Genomic DNA, 27,083 nt, shown 5'->3' with positions numbered 1-27,083 from the left:
CTCAGATGGGGGTACTGGGAATGTTCAGCGGGACAGGGACAATGGCTTTAGTCAAATGGCTGAAAAAGCTTACAAAGAGATCAAATCAAAGGAGATTGGAAGGATCCTCTGTTACTTTCCTATAATCCAGTCTCTTGTTTCAAGTCTCAAATACAATCCATCTGATTGGCAATTTCACCTTCTTGCCAAGAGTCTCCCAGGGAAGACAGCTTTTCTACAACACAAGGCAGTGTGTTAGAAAGTATAGCTTTTGTGGCGAATTTAGACACTGAAATTCTGGTTCACAAGTTCATCGACAATGTCCCTAGGTCAGTAGGAGCAGAACTGTCAGGAGCCCATCAGCCAGGGATGCTGGTCTACCTGTGTGGTTCCCCGACAATAAGAGTTGTGGCCCTCTGCACATTTCCGTCATTATCCTCTGAGCTCTTCAGCAGCCTTCCCCTGTTCACTGTTGCCCACTATCATTTTATTCTTTCATTTCAAAAATGCAATTTCATCCCATTAAAATAAAGACAAAACTTGATCTTAGGTATTTGTGGTGGGCAATTAAATGAACATATTATGTGTGAATAGGGCTGCACTGTGTTTCAGTATTTCTGGCAAGTTGATCAATGGCAAATATACTGAAATTCCTTTATAATGGTGTCTAATGGTGTCTAAATCCCCTACTATACTGTCCATAGTTGTTTGTTTTCTTGTCCATGACCCAATCCATGGCATGTATAAATCTATTTAATAATAACCAGAACTATGCTAAAGCTGTCATTTATCAAGAACTTTCTTTGTGGCAGACATAGCTTACTGGGCTTTTTACCAATCTTATTTTTTTTGCTTTCAATGCTTAAAAGAACCCTGTGAAGCAGGTTTTGAAACTGAGGCTCACAAGGAGTCAGAAACGTGCCCTAGAACCCACACTAATAAATGCTTCAGAGCACCTAGATGCAGTTCCTGTCTACTGGACTCCAGAGCCTCCATTCCTTCCAACATGCTCGTGGCCATTCTTATCAGTCACTGAAGGAATCATGAGTACTCTCAGCCCATCCAAAAATCCATCCCCTTCTCATCACAAAAACACGTAGCACTTTATAAGCTAAATGTGCAAATACCAATGGTGAGATTTTAAGAAAATGACTTGAGGGCGCCTGGGTGGCTCAGTTGGTTAAGCAACTGCCTTCAGCTCAGGTCATGATCCTGGAGTCCTGGGATCGAGTCCCACATTGGGCTCCCGGCTCGGCGGGGAGCCTGCTTCTCCCTCTGACCCTCTCCCCTCTCATGCTGTTTCTCTCTCGCTTGCTCTCTAATAAATAAATAAATAAATAAAATCTTTAAAAAAAAAAAAAGAAAATGACTTGAAATAGTCAATGAATTTGCTATGTAGAACCATGAAAATACTCTCTTGAGGATGATAATAGTTTGAAGTTACTACTTTAATGCTTCCAAGAGTCCCCTGGTGGCCTTGAGAAGTTCGTATGTATTACAGAATTAGCCAAGCCTTGTGACAGTACAGCCCACATTCCATGATTCTTAGCTTCTGTTCCCTGGTCACATGGGGATACACAGAGCCTCCTGCACTAGAGTAGAGCTGTCCTGTGGCGTATCGTAGCACCAGCCATATGATGAGACTCTCCTGCGTCTAGGACCAGTGAGTAGCTGAAGACCAGGGAAAGTCTGGTTAAGTAGCAATGATATAATTTTGATTGTTTGAGTTCTTTAGATCATGCAGACTGGCTACCGGTTAGAGCAAATCACTTTGCATGCTTCTTTGTTTCCAATTTACCTTTCACTAACATGGTGAAGGTCCAAGATAAAATTAAAAGTATTGGCTTGAATCTTATGCCACCATCCCTAAACACTTTGTCTCTGTCTGTGTAGATGGTCACCATTGATTTTTATCATTCCCTGGGGAGAAGGCAAGCTGTATGGCTCAGACTGCTGATAAGATTCTCATCTCTAGACCAGTAGGGGTAAAATGCACTATAAAGGGTGATAAGGAATATGACACCCCCTTGCAAGTCCATACCTGTTCTCCTCCAGAATTCTACTATGGATCCCAGCTCTCTAGATCCTCAGAAGACCTGGGATTGACTTGGTGGTCTCTAATTCAGGCTTAGGGGGAAAAAATTAAAAAGCATAGTCCTGTATCTCATGGGATCTGCAAAGGTCTTAGAAAGGAATGTTGGTCCCAAGACAGCTGGAGAATGAGAAATACTTGGAACTCATGGCCTTCCTGAGATTCAAAGGAAGAAAATAAGCCCAAGTCAGAAAAGGACCTTAAGTCAGGAGACAAGTGTATTAGGTCCACTGTGTAACCCAGGGATGGCCTTAACAAAAGCCTTCTTTGCCCACACCCTGGTCTCATCACTAGTGTCCCTGTTCCTGTGCTCAGAGTACCTTCTCATCCCCTCCATGCTCCCTTGCTGTGGGCCATGCATGGGGCCTCACACCTGCTGTTGCCAAGGGATCCTGATGTGGAGTTGAGGCTTCCTTGGGGTCCTTAGCTGATGTTCTACCTGCAGAGGGGCTAGGTTCCAACAACTTCTGAGAACCCAGGGGCCCCACTCACCCTTACAAGTCCTCTGGGACCTCTGTGTCACTATGGAATGGTAAGTGCAAGCCATTTCAGAGGGACACCAACTACCCTGCCCCAGACTTTCTCAGGCCACTTAAGCCTTTATATCTCTAACAGGATGTGTCTGGCTTCCTGACATGCTGAGAGATTAACTTTATATACCGTGTTGTCAGCTGGCCAGTGCAAAGTCTTGGAAATACAGTGTGGGTATTCAAGCCCTTGGAATAACAATTCACAAATTTCATGCCTTTAAAAAGTCATCTTAGCATTCATTCATTCATTTATGCATTCATTCAGTGATTCATTTGTGAATCCATTCAACAGACATCGAATACGGATTCTAACCGGGCAGCCTCCTGGGGAATAAGAAAAACACTGGATCATATCCTATTGTAATACTCTCTTCCCCAAACTGCAATTTTCTCTAATAATATATATCTTACTATTGTTAAGTCAAACTTATTCCTATTAAGTTTTTCAAAATTAAAATAAAGATGTCAAGTCGTAGAAATCAACATAGAGGAATTAGCTAATTCACTTCCACATTAAAAAATAATTAGTAATTAGTCTGGCATTGGAGTTTTTGTAAGTTTTTTGACATTTTAACAGTCATACAATTATTATTATACTTTTATTTGGCATCAATTACACTGTAATGGGCTCATGGCAAATAACCATATCATGACTTCTAATGTAAAAAACAGAAACTGCTAAGTAACCTTATGTTGTTAAAATTCCTGATCCATGTAACTACCCATTACCAGTTAAGTTGTGGAATCTGTGGTTTAGGTATATAAGTGCATGGATTAAATAACATTAATGTGTCATTACATGAAAATAAACCATGTAGCTTTGTTAAATTGCAGTACAATTGTTATCACTGAATGTAAAGTGATATAAATTAAACTAAAACACCACAAATTAAGATTTAACTACTGAAGAACTGCTAGCATGTAAAGTTATGGTATACCATGGATAAAATATCCTTGAGTATTTTCAGAGGCTTAATAGCATTTATAAAATTAAAAACATCTTTCTCCTTTATCCCTGGCATTAACTGTACCTTATTTAAGAAAGTTTCAAACAGACACCATTAACTTCTTAAAAGAGATGTATCAACAACTTCAGCCTTTGAAATGTCAACACAAAGACAAATTATGCATTCTTGTGCTCATATTGAGTAAATATTTTAGAAGGATAAGCATTGGGATGGAATTTGGGATAAGGAAAGACCTGAGACCAAAGGTAATGTGAATTCTTAAATTGTTGGTCCAAAACTATTGGGTATTGACAACTTTGTATCACTCAACTTAATAAAATAGTAGCAATTAAACTGCTTCTATGTCACAGCATGTGTCCATCTCTCATATATACTGAGCTGATTATTTACCAGCTGAGTCAAAGTGACTTAAGTTCTGAGTCTCCATTTTCTCTTCAGGAAAACAGGATAATGATAGCCACACACAGGATTATTGTTAAGGATTAAGTGAAGACCACATAGTCAAGGACTCAATGCAGCGCTTTTAACAAAACCAGCATTAATACATGTGCTTCCTCTCTCTCCCACCTCCCCACTTCGAATCTTTTATGCTTCTTCTTAAATCAATACTTGTACCAGGAACTGATGGTTTACCTCTATAGACTCAAGGTCTAAAATATACCAAACAAATGAGAATTTAATCAAACTTAGGATTTGATACGGACCACGAATATATTTTTCAGACAAGAGATCTAAACTATAAACAGGAAAATTTGGTACCAGATGATTGAACTTTTAGAGCTGGTGGTTTTGTTAGCAGAACTCTAGATATTAAAGAACAATGATCTGCAGAGATGAATCAAATCTTTTCCTTCACCTACCCCCAGTCACTAACCCACACGTGCCTCTACGTGACCAAGTCTCAATTCCAGATGTTCCCAGTAGTGCTTCATTTCATCATGTCTCCTGACAGCACCTAAACAAATATATCAAAACTTGTACAACATTTAGCAAGTGCAACTTGAAGATTTTCTTTCTGTTAGACAAATAGACGCCATCTGGAAAAAATAACCCCAGGCGCTTGGATGCAGGAGCATGAAGCTTATTGGCTGAACACCCAATGAATACCTTACACTACTTTCTTTGGCTCCTACCCTCTGCCTGCTCATTTCAAATCTTGCACACTTCAGCAGGCTCTGTGCTGTTAGACAAGCAAGTCCTGTTACCCGTGCACTCAAATACTAGGAAGACATGCTTAATTTGAAAGATAGGCTTGCAAGAGTGATCAGGACCCAAATTGTTTCCTTTTTATTATAACACCTGCTCTATAAAGGACTGCTAGATATCGCTATACCTCTATCTTAATTGGGAACAATATTTTATTATCTGGTCCCTCCTCATAGTTTCAATGTTTACCACCTTCCATTTTAAACAGGAGTGTCCTCATATAATCTTTCCTTCCTTTTTTGCTCCTCCCTTCCTTTTTTTATCTAAAGCTACTTTCCAAAAGGAAAAGGCCCTCATATGTTGTTATTTATTTTACTGTTTGACTTTTATTCCTAAATTAGTATTATGATAATGTCAGTGTGCTATTGCCTTTCAAAGTAGCTGAACTGAATCAAAATGGCTGCAATATTATTTAGCAGCTTTTAGAGGAAAATCAAATAAATGAGAATAGTCAGAAATCAAGAAAACAATCTTCATTTTATTTTGATGGTATAATCTTCATGATAAAAATAGCTTTTAATGGTTTTTTTTTTTCATATATCAAACTTCCTATACAACCACAGTTATGCAACATGCCTAAGTTGTGTCTTTACTAATTATTTTTCTTTTGTCAGTTGTGAGCATGCAACGTTTCAAAACTCAAAAGCAATTGCCCCCAGAACTTCTGGAATTCATTTTATTATGTCTCATGATCTGAGCAGTAGGGAGTCCTATGAAACATGTTTGATTAAACATTAATTTTATAAATTGCCTTCTTTCCCCACAATTCCCATGAAAAAGGTATTCAGCTAGATTAAAACTCTGGAAAATTTTAATGGGACCTTTGAAATCTGTTTGAGTTCAGTTTCTTGGAAAAATAAAACTGCCTAATGGAAGTACTCTTTATACAAGGAGTGGATATGCCTTTGAGGGAATTTTCTTCCGTGCATATTAGTGAAATGACAGCAGGGTAATCTGCATGTTTGAAATGTGTTTGCCAAATCCATAAGGCTGCTTGTAATCACATCTGAAGGGGTCGTGTGTATTTGTTCACGGTGATGAAGAAGAAGGGGAATGATAATTTGCAACAATATCCCTTGTCTTTTCAGTCTTACCCTGGTCCAAGCCTGGAAAGTGAAGACTTCAACATTCCACCAATCACCCCTCCTTCTCTCCCTGACCACTCACTGGTGCACGTGAATGAAGTTGAACCTGGTTACCACTCTCTGTGTCACCCAATGAACCATAATGGCCTGCTACCATTTCATCCACAAAACATGGACCTACCTGAAATCACCGTCTCCAATTTGCTGGGACAGGATGGAGCACTGCTTACTAACTCCATTTCTGTGGTAAGAATCTGTTACTGATTTGTGGTGGGGAGCGAGGGACGTAGTGAGGGTAAGGTCGACTTTCATGGGAGAAGCTTTACATTGTAGTAACGCAGGATTCAGAAACTAAGCATAAGTTTTTAGCTAGGGAAAACATTCTCCATACGTTCCTAAAGTAATTTTCTGTCTTCTGTTGACTTCAAGGCAAAATCAATTAATTACCTGTTTGATCACTCATACGTCTAACCCAAAGTTCTAAACCCTATTTGACACTGAAGGCCCTGTCATAAAGTTGAACTGTCTTACCAGCTTTCAGATAAAAAGTTATCTTTAAAGGGGCCACAAGCAAGACCCTCACATCTTCTGAATAGGAACTGCTGTTCACCGGATTTCTCCCCCATTTTCCACAGATTACAGGATAGGAAGGTAAGAAAACATCTTCATTTGTATTTTGGAGGTACAATTCTAGTGACCAAAATTTATCTCCATTAAAGTGTTTCAATCTATTGGATCCATTGTCCCCATGAATCTTCAAGTGTTCTGTACTTCTCAAAGTTAGTGGGAATGTGTATCATCCAGAAAAACCAGCAAACATTAAATTTCCAGCCCTCTACCCAGAAGTCCAGGGATCTGTATTTTTAGCAAGCATCCCGTGTTTGAGAAACATTGACTTATCATGAAATCTTTCCTTCTGGTTCGTGTGTCATCTAAAACCTTAGTCATTTCTCTGTCTATATCTCAAGTAGTGAAAAATAGTTTCAGCAGTATATGGCCAAGGACAGAACTCTTTACCTTGTCATCAAACTCTCCCTGAGGTTAACAGTGACTTTTAATTAGCACTCTTTGGTTTCCGTTGTTCAATCACTTAACAGTACATGTAACTCAATTGTCATTTTGGTAAGTCACTGAACAGTGCTGTCGTGCTCACGATGAACAAATTGATTAACTTGCTCATCTTATATGGCTTCTGCTAGGCAGCATTCACATTATCACTAATCAAAATCATTTGGGGATGTATCTCTAACTTGAGTGTCTTTACAAGAAGGTTTTCCTATTAATCATGAATGTGAAGGGTGGGGGTTGGGGAGGGAGGGTCAAAGAAACCCTAAAGTCACTTTTCGAGAATGAAACCCAGAGCCTCATGCCATGACAGTGTCCAGATTCCCCTAAGAATTGGCAGCTAGCTCAGTGGCCAAGAGAGAACTCATTCATAGCACTCACGGTGGCAGAAAACTATTGCCTTGATTTTTTATTCTACCTGTATAGATTTGCCCTAAGAATACGAACTATGGCTTCATAAAATAGGACATGGAATTTTAAATGAATAGGCTAAATTCGTAAATCTGAATCATGCTGTACTTCAAAGTAGTCACCTTGAAAAGTCACGTGTCTATTCCTCTTTGGGGCTAGGCCTTCAGACCCAGTTCTGGAGTCAATGAGGCATCCAGGTGACGCCTTTATAAGCACCACCTGTTTGCTAAGAAGGTGAAGAAGAACACATACACTGTATACACTACCAAGTTGTCCTCTAAGCTTTCTCATAGTGTGAATGGAGCGGGGCCATAGAAGGGATAATGAGATATTCACTTCTGTAATTCAAGTCTCAAAACTCTTTTCTCCTTTATATAATTTGCCTTCTTAGCATTCTGAGGACCATCTCGATATACCACTCACTCGTTAAGAGATGCTTCTTCAGTGTATATGTGCATACATACATTGTGTGCAACTTCAACATATATGCCTCAAGGATTTCCCCAGAGTTGCCAAAATGACAGTTACTCCATCCTCAAATGGCATGCTCAGAACTGGACCTAGTCACAGCATGAAATGCACCACTTTCTAGGTCCTTCCTCCACTGTGCTCTCCTCTTGCCCTATCCGGAGCTTCTCCTCATCCAGATTTCTTTATGCTTTCCCCACCCAACCCAATGTCAAAAACTGGACTTTAGGTATTTTCCCTTCAATGTGGTATTTCCTTTGGAATTTTTAACACTGTGCAAAGCAGAGGGGCCCTGTTTGGCCTACGCTAAGGGGTGAAGCTCTAATTTGCCATTCTGGTTCTTGGCAAGGTGCATCTAGCAGGATATTTTGTAGGATGGTGAGCCTTCCCCATACCTCCCAGACCACATTCTGAGGTGGACATCCACTTTGCCTACTCCCAGTACTGTCCCTACCATTTTATGCTGTTATGTAAAAAGCTACTCCAACAAATAATCCAATTCTTGGTGAGGCTTTGGATGGGCTTTAGCGCAGTCCAATAGAACTTTCTGTGATAACGGCTTTTCTGTTAGCCATGCCGTCCAATAGCAGTATTCATTGGCTATTGAGCACTTTAAATGTGGCTGGAGTGACTGAAGAACTAATTTTTATTTTATTATATTTGAATTATTTTACATTGAAGGTAGCTACATGTTCCTAGTGGCTGCTAGATTGGACAGCATAGGTCTAGTTAATGTTGATTCCAACATTAAATGTATATTAAACCCATTTTTTAAGCCAATGTGGTCTTGGAGAAAGTAATTTCAGAGATTAAATTTATTGTAAGAATCCTCTTTTAAGGCTGGGATCTCTGGCTGGAGTCTAGGAGCCAGAGTTTGATATACTGTAAAGTTGCAATAGAAATCTAATAAAGTTGGGTTGGCAGGGCTGACTTCATAGGAGTCTACTAATTCCTTTGAGAAACAAGGAGCCTCTTCAATTCTTCTTTTGAAGTATGTGTCTAGAATGCCATTCATCAGCGTGTACATTTTTAATTTATTTTTTAAATTTTTTTATTGTTATGTTAATCACCATACATTACATCATTAGTTTTTGATGTAGTGTTCCATGATTCATTGTTTGTGTATAACACCCAGTGCTCCGTGCAGAATCACAGATCTGTACCTCTGAAACAAATAATACAATATATGTTAAAAAAAAAAAAGAAAAGAGAGAAGAAGAAGATAGCAGGAGGGGAAGAATGAAGGGGGGGAAATCGGAGGGGGAGACAAACCATGAGAGACGATGGACTCTGAAAAACAAACTGAGGGTTCAAGAGGGGAGCGGGGTGAGAGGATGGGTTAGCCTTGTGATGGGTATTAAAGAGGGCAGTGTGTACATTTTATTTACTGTGATCTAAATGTTTGAAAGTGCTCAAATGACTGATAAGATGTAGTCACTGTCCTTCAGAAGCTTATAAACCACAGAGAAAACATAAATAGGTATGAAACAATTAGAGTAAGATATGAAGCAATTAGAGACCAGGAGAAATGCTAAACTCAGTTTTACTGACCAATGAACCCAGTAGGAATTCCTACTTGAAAGTTGGTAGAGTAATCTGGTTTGGGTAGTCTATAAAACCTAGTGGAAAACGTAGGGCTGGAGGCAGGGCCTGAAAGATGGTCTTGATTTGGACAAACAGAGAGGGAAAGAAAAGGCATATTGGAGAGCGTTTACAAAACAGGTTGGTTATTTTAAGTTGGAAGATTTGACCAAAGGCTTCAAAAACCAATAAAAGGACTAGGGGCTTGATATGATGGATTCAAAGAAACCACTGGCTGTTTTCACTCGAGGCAAAAGCATTATGAAAGCAGTATCAGAGGAGAATCCTTCTGGCATCTTCCTGGATGGATAGCGATGGTAAGAAACTAGAGTTATGGAAAGTCTGAGCAGCCAGTTGTCATAACTCAGCAAGAGGTGTTGGGGAGATACACAGGGCGGTGACAGTGAGAACAGAAAGATGGGCTACTGAGCTGTTTTCACATCATTCCCAGATACAAATGGATCTAAAGATGAACAACCCTTCTTACAGCCATATTTTACATTTCAAAAGCACTCAAGGGTTCTTCGCTTTGAAAGGAACTTTAAGACTGTAGAATATTTTCTTCACATTTCTTTGTAAAAACAGATTAAAACTCTTCCCTAAAAACTTTGATCGTGCCCAATATGATCTCAAAGTTTAACAACCGAACTCTCGGTCAGTTTGCCAATTGTTGAAATATGTTTGTGAAGAGAGTACAACATAGATCATCAACGCTCATATAGACAAGGAAGTGATGACTACAGAAATCCAGATGTAAGCGCGGCTCGCCTAGAAATACAGTGCTCTTTCCAAGCCCTTCTTTCAAGGTCACCTACAATAATAAAAGCTAACACTTGTAGATTCTAAATAATAAATTTGCTGCAACTTTTATAATCCTATGAGTATAAACCACCCTAGGCAGATTTATGTATAGGACCAACTATCTCCGATTGTATTTTCCAAAAGCTTTTCAATGTTATTAAAGCTGAGCCTTTGTGTTAGTGTGGTGTTCTCATCTTGGTGTTAGTATCTTCACATGACGGAATTTTAGAATTTGAATGAATCAATGGGGTGGAAATATTTTAGTTCTCATTTAAGTATTATACATATTTTAGAGATCGTTGTCATGTTTTGTTTTGTTTTTTAAGATTTTATTTATTTATTTGACAGAGAGAGACACAGTGAGAGAGCGAACACAAGCAGGGGGAGTGGGAGAGGGAGAAGCAGGCCTCCTGCTGAGCAGGGAGCCTGATGTGGAGCTCAATGCGGGGCTCGATCCCAGGACCCCGGGATCATGACCTGAGCCAGAGGCAGACACTTAATGACTGAGCCACCCAGGCACCCCAGATATTTCATTTTAAAGATAAAGTTTCTTATATCTGCTTGTTCTTATCCCCAATGGGCAACATAAGTGATACAATATTACTGATTATAAGCATTTCCTACGAATGTCTAATATATTAGACATAAAAAATTAGTTCATAATTAGAAATCAGTCTCTGAATGAGTATTATTATCCCAATTTCACAATTGGAAAATGGAGGTTCAGAGTTATTAAGTGACTTGCTCAGTGGCTCAACCCATAAATACTCCAACTTTCTTATCTGAAAAGCAAGGATAAAAATAGTCCTTAAGTCATGGTGTTAAATAAATATTAAAGAATTGCTTAGAAACGCTTAGGAAGCGTTATGTAAGTTCGTTAAATGAATGGGAAAAGTGGGGTGCCTGGGTTGCTCAGTCAGTTAAGCATCCGATTCTTGGTTTCAGCTGAGGTCATGATCTCATGGGTCGTAAAATCTAGGCTGAGTCTGCTCCCGGCTCAGCGGGGAATCTACTTGAGATTCTCTCTCTCCATCTCCCTCTCCCTCTGCCGCTCCCCACACACTCACGCTCTTTCTCTCTCACTCTCTCTCTAAAATAAATAAATAAATAAATAAATAAATAAATAAATAAATAAATAAATAAGGGCGCCTGGGTGGCTTGGTCAGTTAGGTGTTCAACTCTTGATTTTGGCCCAGGTCATGATCTCAGGGTCATGGGATCGAGTCCCACATCAAGCTTTGCATTCAGCATGAAGTCGGCTTGTCCCTCTCTCTCTGCACCTCCCCCTGCTCTCTCTCTCTCTAAAATAAATAAACTCTCTCTCTAAAATAAATAAATAAATAAAACCTTAAAAATAAATAAATCAATCTTTTAAAAAATGAAAAAGGCAAGCTTTTTCTTGACTCTTTTGGAGGAGTTAAAATGCATGAGAGAGATTTTCCCAAAGAGTTATTTATACTTTGATCCTTAGTCTTCTTCACATCTGTAGGAAAAAAAAAAAAGACAACAAAATCCTATTCACCAAAAAAAGGCTTTACCCTTTACTGAGTATCCTTGTATACCATTATCATTTAAACCAACATCTTGGAGCCAGACCACCTCAATTCCAATCCTGCCACTGCCACTTACCAGCTGTGTGACACTGAGCAACTTACATAACCTTTCTGTGCCTCAGTTTGCTTATCTATAAAATGGGTATAATAAGATATTTAATCCTATAATGTGAATATTAAAGAAGTTAGTATCTGTAAAGTAGTGCCTGTCGCACAGTACGTGCTAGATATATTCAGTGGGAATCCCTTTCTGATAAAAAGGTCGCCAGGGGGCGCCTGGGTGGCTCAGTCGGTTAAGCGTCTGCCTTCTGCTCAGGTCATGATTCCGGGGTCCTGGGATCGAGTCCCACGTCTGGCTCCCTGCTCAGCGGGGAGCCTGCTTCTCCCTCTCCCTCTGCTGTTCCCCCTGCTTGTGCTCTCTCCCTCTCTATCAAATAAAAAAATAAAATATTAAAAAAAAAAAAAAAAAAGGTCCCCAGGGTAGAGTATCTAGATTGCTTTCTGAAATTTGTCATAAACCTATATGGAGAGTGAAGCACACTTAGGGTGAAATTTCTTCCTCCCCAAGTTTCCAACATTTCCTTTTTGTATATTCTTGCTAGTGCCATTTTATATGTCAGTAGTCAGTTGGGACGCCCACAAGAAGTTCGATTTCTGGCACTTTAAAAAAAGTTCCATTTTCTTAAAGTCCCTGTTTTCTAAGCCCGGCCTATAAAACAGGGTAGAGTTTCTATTAGTATATACTGTTGAATAAGAGCCAATTAGTTCTGATTCTCTAGGTCCAAGTTAAACAGCTATTCATGACCCAATATTACAAGAGTTCCATTTTTCTCAAAATTCTCTTGAGTTACTTTGATAGTGCATAACTGATGAGCCTGAGCTTCTCAGAGAGTGGAATCTGGTTAGAGGAGCATTGGAACAAGAGTTTGAAAGGCCAGGGTCTGCTTTGGATAAGCTTGTTAAGCATGGGCAATTTACTGCACCCCATCTGTAACCAGCAGGATTGGGTTAGATCCGGAGGGTCCAAATTAAGCTCGTTGGAGCCAGAGGAAAGCAGGAGTCAGCCGCAGTGGTGTTGCTGTTATTCGTCTCACTTGTTCACATTTCCTATAAAAGTTCCCCTGCACAACGGATTCTGTCCCCCGAGAAGATGGAAAACCACAGAACTAGTTGATCTCTAAGACCCAGGCCAGGGCTAGCATTTTCCTATGATTCATACTCTGTTGACCACACAACTGTGATCCAGACTCACGACTCACCCAACTTTCACTTTGGTCACTTAGTAATTTTTCCTACCGTCACTTTGGCTTTCTAGTGTTTTACCTGTCCCCCCTCCCCCACCCCGGGCCTGATCGGTTATTAAGATATTTGAATCTATTGAACAGAACGTTTCTTTGAGTGGAAAATGTTGTTCTGCCCTTAAGAAGAAAGTGATGTTGCTTGATGAGACCGGACGGTGTTTTCATGTTGTTAAAAAGAAACGACAGAACTATTTTGGGAGAAAGGTAGAATAAGAAAATATCTGTACTAAGTATGCACAGTTTAAGCAAAATCCTTTGGTTCCTACAAAAACTGAAATCAAGAGCCTCTTCTTTTTCTCTCTACTCTGGCACATTCACTGCTGGGTTTAATTATGGATGGGTAGAAGGGAAAATGCAACCTTGTATAAAGTCATCCAAGCCTCACTGCCTGGCCTATATGTGGCCATTGCTTGTTCTTTGTGCAGTCAACAGAAGCTCTTTCATACAAAGAAAAACCATGCAAAGTTTTAGAATGGCCTCACAGAAAGGAGTCATTTAAGACCTGAGCTTTTTGTGGAGTGTGGTTCCTAATGACACATTATAGAAAACTTACAATAAAAAAAAAAAGCAACAAAGGAGATTTCAATTTCTTTGAATGCTTCAAATTTCCAGTTCTGGAGTTGAAAATGGAAAAAAGATGTTAAAAGGCAAGCAAATGGGGGGCAGGAGGGGGTGTGATTTCCCAAATGCCTTATTTTTCCAGGCAACAAAAGCAAGCATCATGTATATACTCAGATTTATTGTCATTTTCGGCATTCAGTCATGCCACACTTTGCATTCGGAGGCCACTGTACAGCTGTCTTGACAAGCATTCACTTCAGAAGGTTCTGGGCAGGACACACGAACTGAAGCAGGGGTGTTCCTCTGGGTCTAGAGGGAGTACGGTACATCAAGGAAGTCAGATGTATTTGAGCAACATGAATTTCTAATATGTTGCCATTATGGAAAGGACCACTGGCATATTGAATAATGTAGCTTTCAAAGCCAAGCAGAAAATGTGATTACAGGCAATTTGATTGCTGTTTTTAAAATAAATATTTTTGAAATCTTGAGATATTTTATTTCATGTAATGCATCAAGTATGTAACAGTGGTCCAGAGCTAACTAAATATCTTTCAGGACACGAAGGAGCTGATGATGTCAGCCCCATTTAGATATGAAATAATAGAAGCATTAGTTTAAAATGGAATGGAAGTCACCGTGGTTTGTTTCTTTCTTTAAAAAACAGGGGATGAAAAGCAATAGAAAGAAATGATTTTGCCCATTTTGACAGAAGAAAAAAGACGAAGAATAATTATTTAGCATTATGCCACAATTCACGAAATGTTTTTGCAATTACAGCCTGGTTTTGGTTGGGTTTTTTTTCTTCCCCACAAATTATCCTTTTTTGAATATTGCAGCACATGAGAACAATGTATTCAACCACTTTAATGCTGTGAAGAAATGGGCTGGTTTTGTTCTTATTTTTGACCACATATAATAAAAATGTGTGGTTTGGGTTTTTTTTTTTTTTAATGTCAAATTCCTAATAAGGCCAAAAATAAGTGTTGTTTGTGGTTAGTTGTTAAGCTCTACTTCAGCCCTTTCTTTGCTCAGAACAGGCTACTTTGAATGTGGTATTGATAAGGAGTTCAATGGACTCAGTATGTTAATGATTTGGGACTATCTTTTAGTGCTACAATAAAATATTATTCCAAACTGGAGTTCTCCTTAATAGTGTGCAGGAAAGGAGCCAATTTAAAAATAACACTTTTACTTTCTTCTGCCAAGTAAGGAAACTCAAGATCGACTTTGTGTATAGGGCTCGTTGTACTTTTTCTTCAGCCCTGGAGTTCGTATGGATGTGTGCCTCACCCATGCACAGAAGAAGTTAAAAAGCTATAAAACCAGTTATATAATACACAAACTCTGAGAGTTATTCAATCCAGCCTCTTAATTCCAGGCAGGAGTAAACCTAAACCATTTCAGATATGTGGTTTTCTACCTAAGAGCCAAAATTCCACAATTTTCCTTGGTAGCCTGTTTGTATTTAATTAACCTTGTAACATTAAGTCAAATTGCAGTAAGAGATTTAGATTCCTTCCAGGAAGTTCCTTATTAAAGTTAAACGAAAATCTCTTACTACAATTTTCGTCTACTTTGTCCGCTTCAGACGTCTTAAGGCTTCCTGGAGCACAGCTGATTTCAAGTAGTTGACATTTATGAAGTCGGGTGTGCAGTTGTGTTGTATTTGGCCCCAACAACCCCGATTCCTGTAGCCTTTCCTCAAAGGTCATATTTTTCAACTTTAAAATTGAATTAACTTCCTTTAAAAAAAAAAATTGGGGATCTTCAGGCATGTGCTGACCACAATGGAAGGCATAGCTCCAGACAGGGTCCAAAGTTACAGATTAATTTCTGAATTTTTCAAATAATTCTCTGCCCCACATGGATGTTTTTAGGATAGGCTCTTGAATAGCATCACTGATTGCTGACATATTTAATTTTTGGCTCACTCATAGAAGTGTCCTCAGAGAAACAGATGCTAAGTAGAACCATGAGTAAGACTCCCCGGACCCTGGCATGAGGTTTCGGCCACTGGGTATCCCCTGCAAATTGTTAAGAAAATGTTCCCTAAAGTGTTGAGGGGGGAAGCTTGGGAAAAGCAGCACAGAACCCGGATGAAAGACAGGTGGGAATGGGGAAGATAAACAGCCAGTGGGGCCTGTCTGTAGGAATCATGTAGCTGAGGGCTCCATCCCAGGGTGCCGCCCTCCTGCCCTTTCTCATTATTGGCTTCTTCTCCTCATTTTGGGTCCAGCAAACATTCCATCCTCAGTCCCACACCCTAAATCGTAGCAATAATGCTTCATATCTGAAGTTCTCACTATAAATCAGGCCCTAAACTGAGCACTTGACACATGTCCTTCTTGCCCTCTCTTTCCTTCCCTTGCCTTTCGCCAACAATGCTCAGGACGTGCCCTCCCCCACGGAGAGGAAGATTTCTTGTTCCCTCTTGCTCCACTGGGCGAGCTCTCTACAGATAAGAGGACCTAGATACCTTGCGAGCTTACTTAGTTTCATTCCTTTCCGTAGAAATTATTGATAACAATATTATAAGCAGTGCACCGCACTTAGTAAGACCTTGGTAACTCTTTCTGATCAAATGAATGAACTCATTTGTCCCCACTGGGACAAATTTTTCCCCGACAGGTAGGTACAGGATCATTATTGCTCTTTTATGCTGACACTTCTAAGCCATTGTTTAGTCTTCTAAAATGATACAACTATTCCAGTTTTTTAAAAAAGTTTGATGTTCGGGCGCCTGGGTAGCTCAGTTGGTTGAGCGACTGCCTTCGGCTCGGGTCATGATCCTGGAGTCCAGGGATCGAGTCCCGCATCGGGCTCCCCGCTCAGTGGGGAGTCTGCTTCTCCCTCTGACCCTCCTCCCTCTCGTGCTCTCTGTCTCTCATTCTCTCTCAAATAAATAAATAAAAATCTAAAAAAAAAAAAAAGTTTGATGTTCTGTGTCATGGGTCTAAATGTTCTAGCCCACTATAATACTTTAAATATAGCTAAATGAATTTGAACTCTAAATTCGCATCCAATCTCGTACTCTTAATACTTGAATCAATTTACTACTAACTATTCCTAGCCTGTACCACTATCCAATTGATATATTTGACAATCAATTACAGTGTGTTAGTTGAGCTTCCTTTTTAGGTGAATACTTTTATTTTCTGAGTAGAGCTATTTTTATGGAGAAAAATTATCAGTAAAATTACAAGACTTCTAAAGAAATATGTTTCTGCCTAGTCCCCAGAATCTTGGAGGCAGAAGAAGCAATGTGAACAATTAATGTCTGTTAAAGATTGGCCCCTATGACCAGTGAGATTTTTTTTTATTATCATTACAAAATGATTCAGTCTTTGACTTGCCATGTGCTTGATTTGTGCAAGTAGATTATTAACATTAAAATGTTGCATTATAAACCCATTTAGTCATGGAGTCAGAGGAGAATGAGTCTAAAATGCTTTCCAGGAGAACAATGAACCAGTCTCATTTCAAGACACCACTTCCTTCATTATTCATTAACTATTCTTATCTAGAGCATACGGGAACATTTTAAGAGCAGGTTTTGGTTTTTTTCCCATTTCAGTTTTTTTCCAGTTTGAAAGTTCCGAGTTCTCTAATGTGAACAAGCATTACCTATAGAGACATAATAATTGTCTTTCTATATTAGCCGTTTATATACTTTGTCGGAAGCAAGACACACTCCTTTGGAGGAAAGGTATAAGGTGCTACAGGATCTTTGACCATTTGGTACAGTCATTAAAATATGAGATTCTACTTCCCTTTTTTGGACCATTTAAAATATCACAAATGCCATAATCACCCAGAGAACAGATCTTTTTTTTTTCCTTCACCTAATGAATATATTTAGCATTCTGATTAATATATAATAACAAAATTGATAGTTGAACATCTTTGAATTTAATGGAATGTACAAATCCCCCAGAGAAATCTAAGTACCATTTAACAGAGGGAGGATTTAACTCCTTTTTGTGATTCAAGATAGCAATTCTATTTTTGATAGGCATGGAACTTTGTCAAAATTTGTCACATTTGAAAAGTATTATTATTCTTTAGCATTTACGTTTTGCTTTTTTAAATCAAAATCTTGATTGTCTTTAATAAAAAATTACTCAACCCCCAAAACACATTACACTGTTAAAACTTTTCATATTTTCGTATGCATTGCATATTTAATCACACTCTCTGCCAGCCAGCAGACATAAATAATGGCTTACCAAATGGAGCCAGGACCATACTTCATACATCGTGAAACTTGAAAATGCACTGAATGAAAAATAAGTCCTTCTTTGTTCTTTAGACAGTAGATTCATAAAGATTATTGCCAAAAACGTTAAATTAGGAAGACTATGAAAAGACAAAACGTTAACATGTTACAACACTTTCTTCCCATTGTGAGGTTACGCATATCTCATAGTGCTTGAACGATTAACAGGAGGAGAAGAGTCAGGCCCAACCATGTAACTATTATTCCCACACGGAGTAAAAGTGTGCTATTTGCATCTGTATTCATGGATATCTCTGGCTCCCTCCAGAAATCTATAGAGTTACACATTCATATGTTGAGTGTGTTTGGGCATTTGGGACTCTCACCCACAGTGAGGGGCTCAGTGGCCTGCGAAGGCCATTCCCCCACTGGGCAGATACAAAGTGGGACCTTCTGTTACTTGGGATGTGTTCTTTTTTATGGATTGTTACTGCTTTCCCCCAAAGCAGCCTCATTTCTAAGGATAGCAGCACATGAGATGAGCCTGTGTTTCCCAGCAAACAGCAGACACTGCATTTTCCGAAGCTGTGCCTTGCTGTCGCATCTCACCCCACTCATCACACTTGTGTGGAGTGTCTTCGTTGTGCCTTGGATCTGTAGGTGTTATGTGGAGTGACTATTAGAATCCAGGAGCTGACAGTTCACTTGGGAGGATGAGGGCCACCTATGACACACATGGAAAATTGGAGACAATGGAAGATCAAACTCTCAACGGCGGTACCTTCCTTAAATTGTCCAGGGAGTGCAGTGGTCCCCTGCAGAACCTGACTAATGGCTTTGCAGTCTTGGGAAGTGGTATGAGTGCTTGGTCCACTGGTGGGTTCTGGGGTGAGGCGGCCTGGACTTGACCCTGCCTGGCCCCTCACTGGCTGCATGTGACTCTGAGCAAGTGACTTCATCTCTCTCTGCTTCACTCTCATCTGGTGGTGATGACTGAATGGGTCTATGCGTCTGAAGCCCTCGAGCCATACCAGGCAGACAGCGTGCCTCATGTCAGCTAAGTTCCATGATCTGCCGTCTTTGAAGTCCCAGTTGCTTGTCTGGGGTTTCCTTATGCTGTCTGTGTTTCCACTTCTAGTCACTGGCGTCCATGTTCTATGTGACATTCTAAGAACTACTATGCCAACATTTACTGAACCCCAACTAATGCCAGGTCCCAGGCAAGGTGTTTTACAGTTTCCTCCATAGTCCCCACAATCACACCAGGAAAGGGTGGTGTAATAATCCTTATTTTACCCGGAAGGACTGAGGACACAGAGGTAGGGCACACAGGTACACAGGTGGCAGGTAGTAAGGTGGGCAGGCTAAGGGATTGTCACCTCTGCATTTCTGGTAAGTCAGGGGCTCAGTAACTTTGCACTGAAAGCCTTAGTTGAGCATTTTGTCCTCTCCCTCCCCCTATGGAGCATGTTCTCCTAAACCCCGATGAGCCATCAATGTTGACCCTAGCCGTGCCAGCCCAGATAACATTCGCCATTCTGCCCTCTTTTATTTTTAAGAAAATAAACTCACTCTATTTTTACATTGCTGAAATAATAATAATCTGAGAGAGTGGGTAGAGGAAAAGAGAGCTCATAGAGTCCAGGGGAAAAACGATAGCCTTGCTGTTCTGACTGGGTGACTTTGACAAATCACTTGACCTCTCAGACTCTCCGTTTCCTTCACCATAAAAGGAAAAAAAAAAAAAATGGGATGACAACAATAATATTTACATCACCATGTGGTTGTGGGGATTAAGTGAGACACAAGGTGGACATTGCTCGCACCTAATAGTCTAAGTACGTTCTCTAGTCATCACGTTGAATAAATTAGAATTCTGACTAATGAAAAATGTTCGCTATTTGTCGAAAATCCAATAATTTAAAGTTTGAACTCTTCTGCAAGGAAAACGGTGTTGCCTCCTCAGGTAGCAACACACTATGCTAATAGACTAGGATTCGTGCAGTTCTGCCTCGTGACCAGGAGTTGGGCGATCTGCCATTTGCTACAAGTTCGTTATCAGCCAACCTCAAGATATTCGTTCCTCCCCTTCGTTAGTATACAAAATTTACTTCTAAAAGTACAAAGATATTTAAATTATTTTATAAATAAAAGGAGGAAAAATCCTGGGCAGCTTGCCAAAGATAGCAGATCTGAAATTAGCTAGAAATGGTTCCTTCTCTTTATTAAATTCCTACTCTGTTTTTCTGACGTGTTCATATCAACTTGTCTCTTCATAAAAATTTGAATATTCCGTATGACAGAGGATTGATAAAAGCCAAAGAAATAGATAATTGTGAATAAACTTCGACCAAGTTTTCTTCATTCCTGTCCGTTAAGGATAAATTACTGTAGCCAGAGTTACAAAAGCATCTTGACAGGCCAAGTCCCAAATGAGCAGTGTGGTCAGATCCCCCCATGAGCCCAGGGCCCTCCCCGATATACCCAATGTGCAAGGGACAGCTTTGGCCCATGAAGGAGGATGGAGCCAGAGTGTAAATTTCAAAGCTCTCCCCGTCAGTGGCCTCCTCCCCACCCAGCCTACGGAATGTCCCAGGCCCTGAGAGCAGTGCTATGGAGATCCTCTTGTGGGGCCAGAAACCAGCTGGGAAGTTACCCTGTATGCATATTACTGTCCATGCTTAGTTATCTCAGAGGAGCAGCTGCACGGTTTGAACGTGTCAGCACTTAGTGAGATGTTCATAATGATTCGTAATCTGAGCTAATTCAGCTGCCTGTGTAGGATCTCCCAAACAGGGTTGAATCTAGGATGGATCCAACTACTAGGGTAGTTAAACGGACCAAGGTGCTTTTATGCACAGTACAGCCAATCTTCACAGCAATGGGAAAGGAACACATTATCTTTGCCTATTTGGAATAGTCAATGCACAATTAAAATGGCACCTCGGCATTAGGTGATTAGGGTATATACCATGTTTATAGCTTTAATCATGGTACAACAAAATGCTGCTCCTTAGAGCACAAGGTAATTGAAAAGATTATGCATTTTATTGGCACAATGGAAAGAATATTGAAATCAGGGCTCCCTGGGGGCAAACATGACCTCATTGGGTCCAAAGTTCCCATTATCCTGCAGTGGTTACCAAGATGGGCACTTCTTAGCTGCAGGACCCGACACAGGGTACTTCAGTTCTTTCCCCCTTTGTGAAATGGAGGTGCTGGTTGGTATGTTGTGTTTCTTCCCGTGGGACTAAATCAGAGAGTACAAGTAAGGCAATCATAGGTTCTCACATACAATACATTATAAACAGGAGATAAGTGCCTGTTTCTCTGGGATGCACCTTAATACTGGAATTTCCTTACTCTCCTGTGAGGTTTTATAAAACAATGAGTTCTTTATACTGTATGTAACTGATACAACTTGCAAAGGAACGCTTTCTTATCAGTAGTCATTTAAAATTTTGACCTTTTTAAATTAAAACAAATTCTAATTCTCTGAGGCTTAAAAGCATGATTTCTAAATGCAGAGTTTGGGTGAATCTTAAGTTCTGGTCTAAGTTGCCATTGAGAGCTTTGGCGTGAAGGGTGGAAGAGACACAACTGGGCTGAGGGACATGGCAGTGACCGTGGATGAGGGACTGCCATAGTGAAGTCTGGAGGATGCTTCTTGCCAGTAACGGGCTTTACAGCAAGAAAGGGAGGGGCGCTACCATGCCCCACATGTCCTCACATCATTCTGTAATGATCCTATGATACAAAATGGAAAAAGGTGACAGTGTTCCAAAGAAACACAAGCAAAATACACAGAAAGGAAATGACTACAATACACAGCTTCCTGCGGAGGTGAGGAAAAGAAGAAATTAGGAATTAAGTCTCCCTGGGCCATCTATTCAGATGTTGAGAAAAATATGTTACTAAGGAGAAAATATCAAATATCAGTTGGAAGACAAGTGCGCGTTATTCGGAATCGTGGATCACAGAAGGGTTTCCTAAGGCACCTTGATGACAACTTTATGATGCATAAAATAGTGGATGCTCCTTATTGCAGTTTATTGGATAAGCACCTCCATGAGTATAGGGCTACACTCTGCCTGGGAAGGAAGAATCTTGCCCAACAGGCTCTTTCTTGGTCCCAGTTGTGAAGAAGATGCCACTCAGGCATAAAGTATATGAGATGAGAAAGTAATGAGGGATATGTCCACGCGAGAGCAAACAAATGTTTTGACAAGGAGTAAACCTGGTTATGGGTCCTTCACCTTGAGAATGTTGAAGGAGTGTTGAAGACAGTAATTCTGTTGACAGTTATCAGGGAGTTTCATTTCAAACCCTCCCTACTTCTGCGTAGTATAGAAATACAGAGGTGAGAACAACTCGAGCGCTTACTATGTAATTTGGAAATCCCTCCTTCTTACATGTTTTGCAACTTCATATGTCAGTGGAAAAATCACAGAATAACAATACCAAAAATGCATATTTTCCTAATATAACGAGATGTTTGAGGCACAAAGGTTTTCAAATACCTGCAACTTGTCATTCTGCATTCCGTTTCCTATTTGTAGACAAAGCTCAAATTTCGGCAGTACTAAGTGTCTTTGCTTTTTGGTTGTATTCTTTATCAGATGATTCTTACCTTGGAGCTTCATGGAATCAGAATCGAACCCCAAGTTTTCCTCTTTGTGGTGCATTCCTATAAGTAGGCTTTGAGTCTTAGAATAATTAGACTGTATCAGGCACCTACCCTATGTAGGATTACCATATAATTTATCATTCAAACCAATACAGTTCTGAAAGTGAGGCCGCTAACTAATTATCATTAGGACTAAAACAAGGACCGCCCTGAGGAAGCTGGAATTTAGGTTCCTGGAGCTATATGTGAAACACTGTGCATGATAATGGTGAGGACGTAACAATTATATGGAAATAGTTCCTGCCCTCAAGTGTCTGGTAAAACAAATGAGGTATATACTCAAAAAGTCACACAACACTTGAAAGCATGGCATTTACTATAACAGACTTATAAAATGACATGAGGAACCAGGGCAAATGATCCAATAGAGGTAGTGTTTGAACAAGATCTCAAGAAATGATTCATTCTTGACAGGAAGAGGTGGGGATGTTGTTTTTGGAGTGAGGGAGTTTCATGGAGTGTGTGTTCATGTGAATTGAATCACCATCCACGCTAGAGGCTCAACCCCAAAACCTGGGATTCTTCATTGGTTCATCTTTTCCCCTCCCTCCACACATCCATTATGAGCGAGCCTTGACTGAATTGCCTCCAAAGTATATTCCGATCCCACTCATGTGGTTTCTGTCTTCACTGCTCCCCATCATGGTCCAGAGTGTGGCCTTCTATCTGGATTATAGTCATGGTATTGGAGCTGGCTTCCTCTTGTGACTCTCGTCCCTCCATAATACATTCCGCACACAACGTAGTGTCAGGGTGGTCTTTTTAGCCTGCATTAGATCTGCCACATTTCAATGACTCCCCACTGCACCCAGGATAGAAGAGAAAACAAAATCCATATTTCTTAACATGATATCCAGGGCCCTTGCGAGATTGCTGACCTTGTTTCATGCTATTCCGACCCTAACTGGGCTAAGTCACATTGGTTTTCTGTTACCCACCTCCCACCCAGTGACCTTCACACCATCAGGAACACCCTTTCCTCGGGTCCTCACATTCAGTTCTCTGCTCAAATGTCACTTCCCTGAAACGCTGGTCGAAAGTGGCACTGCCCCCACCGCTTGCTCCTCATCACATCGCCAGGTTTTATCAAATGAGTTAACGCCGTAAAGCACACATGGTAAGAAATGAATAAAATAGTAGCATTGTTACTGTCTGAATTATCTAGCTTATTTAACTCGTTGATTATTTGCCTCCCACTTCCTTTCACTCTGGGAGAGGTAGATTTCTTGCCTATCTAAGAGCTGCCGTATCCGGCGCATCTACAAGAGATGTCACAGGAGGTGCTCACTTGGTAGTTGTTGAGTGAATGCATATATTTTCAGTTAAAGTAGTCCTTAAGAAATTGAGGACTCCTGGGGTGCCTGGGTGGCCGTCTGCCTTCGGCTCAGGTCATGGTGTCAGGGTCCTGGGATCGAGCCCCGCATCAGGCTCCCTGCTCAGCAGGGAGTCTGCTTCTCCCTCTCTCTCTGCTGTTCCCCCTGCTTGTGCTCTCTCTCTCTCTGTCAAAAATAAATAAAATCTTTAAAAAAAAAAAAGAAATTGAGAACTCCTATCTTAATATAACAGGGATTCCACAGAAGCAGGTGGAAGAGTTTGGTATGTGTACGTGTATATACGTAGACACACACAGACACACACGCTTATTAATATGTACATATTAACACACATACACTCTGTGTAAGTGTGCTAATTTATCATGATTAAAATATATTTTATATTTTATCTTTGCCTTCCTCTCTTGCCCCTGCCTCCTAAACTTCAGTCCTGGGAACCTCAAATTAGTAAAGCACTGAGCCAGGACAATCCCAAGAGAGCATGAAGAAATGATTGAGACACGAGGGAGACTGATGTATAAGCTATATTAATTATCCTATTATTAATTTACACTTATGTAGCTCCTTCACTTAGGAGGAGCCTAAACTAAGGACATGTATTGTTTCCAGCTCAAATGCTTTAGATGGTGTCAGGCCACAGCATGCTCTAATCCAGCAGATAGGAGAAATTAGGGACTAAGAGAGCGACATAGAATTATTCTTCCCAGGGCACCTGGCTGGCTTAGTCAGTTAAGCGTCCAACTCTTTCTTTCGGCTCAGGTCATGATCTTGGAGTCATGAGATAAAACCCTGTGTCGGACTCCACACTGGGCATGGAGCCTGCTTAAGATTCTCTCTCTCTCCCTCTCCCTCTGCCCCTACCCCCTGCTAGCTCTCAGTCTCTCTAAAAAAAAAGGGTGGGGGAGCTCCTGGGTGGCTCAGTTGGTTAAGCGTCTGCCTTTGGCTCAAGTCATGATTCCCAAGTCCTGGGATCAAGCCCCACATAGGGATCCCTGCTCAGGGGGGAGTCTGCTTCTCCCTCTGCCCCTCTCCCCTGCTCATTCTCTTTCTCTCTCCTTCTCAAAAATAAATAAATAAAACACTTAAAAAAAAAAGAATTATTCCTCCTACTCCAAGATATCTGATTATAGACATCCAAAATGATAAAATCTGGGGGTGTGTAGATAATATAACATCATTATAATGAAAGCTATGTGGTTGAATGGACTTAAAATATACTTTTGAAGTTATAAACATTAAAATAAAAGTATATCTAGTAAAATGGCTTTGAAAACCAAAAATGTAATTTCTTTCAGAGATTTAAATAGCCCAAGAGGTATTTAGGAAATAAATGACCTAATTTTTTAAAAACAATTATAAAAACTTCAGGTTAAAAAATTTTGATGCAGGGCGCCTGGGTGGCTCAGTTGGTTAAGCGACTGCCTTCGGCTCAGGTCATGATCCTGGAGTCCCTGGATCGAGTCCCGCATCGGGCTCCCTGCTCGGCGGGGAGCCTGCTTCTCCCTCTCCCCCTCCCCCCTGCTTGTGTTCCCTCTCTCTCTGTGTCTTTCTCTGTCAAATAAATAAATAAAATCTTTAAAAAAAAAAAAAGTTTTGATGCAATGGGGCACCTGGGTGGCTCAGTCAGTTAGGCATCCGACTCTTGATCTCAGCTCATCTTGATCCCAGGGTTGTGAGTTCAAGCCCCGTGTCAAAAAACAAGTTTTGATGCAATTTGGTAGATTGACAAATAATTTGCATAAAGTAGTTACAAAATGAATAGAGAAGGTCAGAAGAGAGTTTGGAAACTTTTCTTTTTCTTTTCCATTTCTGCGTCTGGAAATCCAGTTAGGAAAGAAATGCTTGTTGTGAAGTGAAATTGGCCCTCATTTAGGAGTAATTAGAAATAACTGAGAGTATAACTGAAAGAGTCTGGCAAATCACTTATCTGAGCTTAACACCAAATGTACTCTTACGTTCTTTTTGGTTATAACATTGTGCAACCATAGGCAACAATTTGGAAAATTATCATATGGATTTATGTCTTACAGAAAGTTGTTTATAAAATTTGGATCCTATCTATTCCTATCTAGGTTAGAATATCAAGCGGATATCCTGTTTGAAGTTGTTTCTGGACTTTTTGGTGACTTTGTTCTTATTTCATTCTCAGTATCAATGGATTAGTAAAATTAAATATCCAAAATAACTATTTTGTATCACTTAATTCAATTTAGAAATTGAATATAGCTTGCCTATCTTAAAGAGATGGTGGGAAATCAGCTCCCCAGCTGAATTTCTTTTAACATTCTGCATGGTATGACCTTAAGAGTGGCACTTCATGGTTCTTATTTTCTTTCTTGACTTTTTGTTGCCACACAAAGCTAGAGATGTCCTAATAAATGACTGGACACTTAATGTAATAAATCAGCCCATGAGTGATGCCATCATGAGTCATAGATGCATTTTTAGAGGGATCTTCACAATCTTATCTCAAAGGGATGATTAAGGGGTTGGGAATATCAAATACTTTAAAAATACGTATGTATATTTTTAGTTCTAACAAGCATATATTGAGGTCTTGTTTCTTGCCCAGAACTATTATAAATGCCAAGGAATTAACTTCTCATAGATGAGTTATTATCTAGTTTACTATCTAGATCAGAGCTTCTTCACTTTGGTGCTGTTGACATTTCAAGCTGAATGAATCTTTGGGGGAGGGGGAATACTGTTCTTTGCATTGTAGAATGTTAGTAGCCGCCCTGACCTCTACTCACTAGATGCCAGTAGAATCCTAAACCTTGTAGTTGTGGTAAATAAAAAATCTCCAGCACGTCACCGCATGTCTTCTGAGGGGAAAATGCTGCTGACTGAGAACGACACTGTAACTAGGTAACTTCTGTAAATGTGGAATGGTTAGGGATTAGAGATTTGTGCAGGCTCTCTCTTAATAAGATACTGCAGAAGCAAACGGGGATTCTACCAATTTGTAGTGTTGTTCCTTCAGGAACAATCATAGAATTGGAGATTTGAGCTGGAAATTTTGTGTATCACTAGGCAAGATCCTTCATTTTACAATTCAATAGTCAATTCTCAGAGATTTTTCAGGATTGTCTATGTTTATACAGCTACCAAAGGCAGGACTAGACCAACCTCTTCTGACTCTGTCTTTGGGTTCTTCCCATCAGACTTCATTGCTTCTGGAAAAAGGAGGTATTAATATTGACAGCATGGTGCTTAGAACTATGACCTTCACCGTTTTCCTT

At 40.1% G+C, this 27,083-nt stretch overlaps 1 protein-coding gene across 1 annotated transcript in view; it reads left to right on the top strand.

Moving 5' to 3' along the window:
- The window catches only part of TOX (thymocyte selection associated high mobility group box), a 295,661-nt gene that overhangs the window by 160,570 nt on the left and 108,008 nt on the right, over nt 1-27,083 (top strand). The window contains exon 3 of the mRNA XM_035011207.1: nt 5,864-6,106. Within this exon, the coding sequence (XP_034867098.1) occupies nt 5,864-6,106 (243 nt within the window). The remainder of the gene's footprint in view (nt 1-5,863; nt 6,107-27,083) is intronic.

This window comes from Mirounga leonina, unplaced genomic scaffold, assembly GCF_011800145.1.
Source record: "Mirounga leonina isolate KUSES-001 unplaced genomic scaffold, KU_Mleo_1.0 Mir_165, whole genome shotgun sequence".
Taxonomy (NCBI): Eukaryota; Metazoa; Chordata; class Mammalia; order Carnivora; family Phocidae; genus Mirounga; species Mirounga leonina.
Note: the sequence above shows the minus strand (reverse complement) of the source record. Positions and strands in the feature narration are given on the sequence as shown.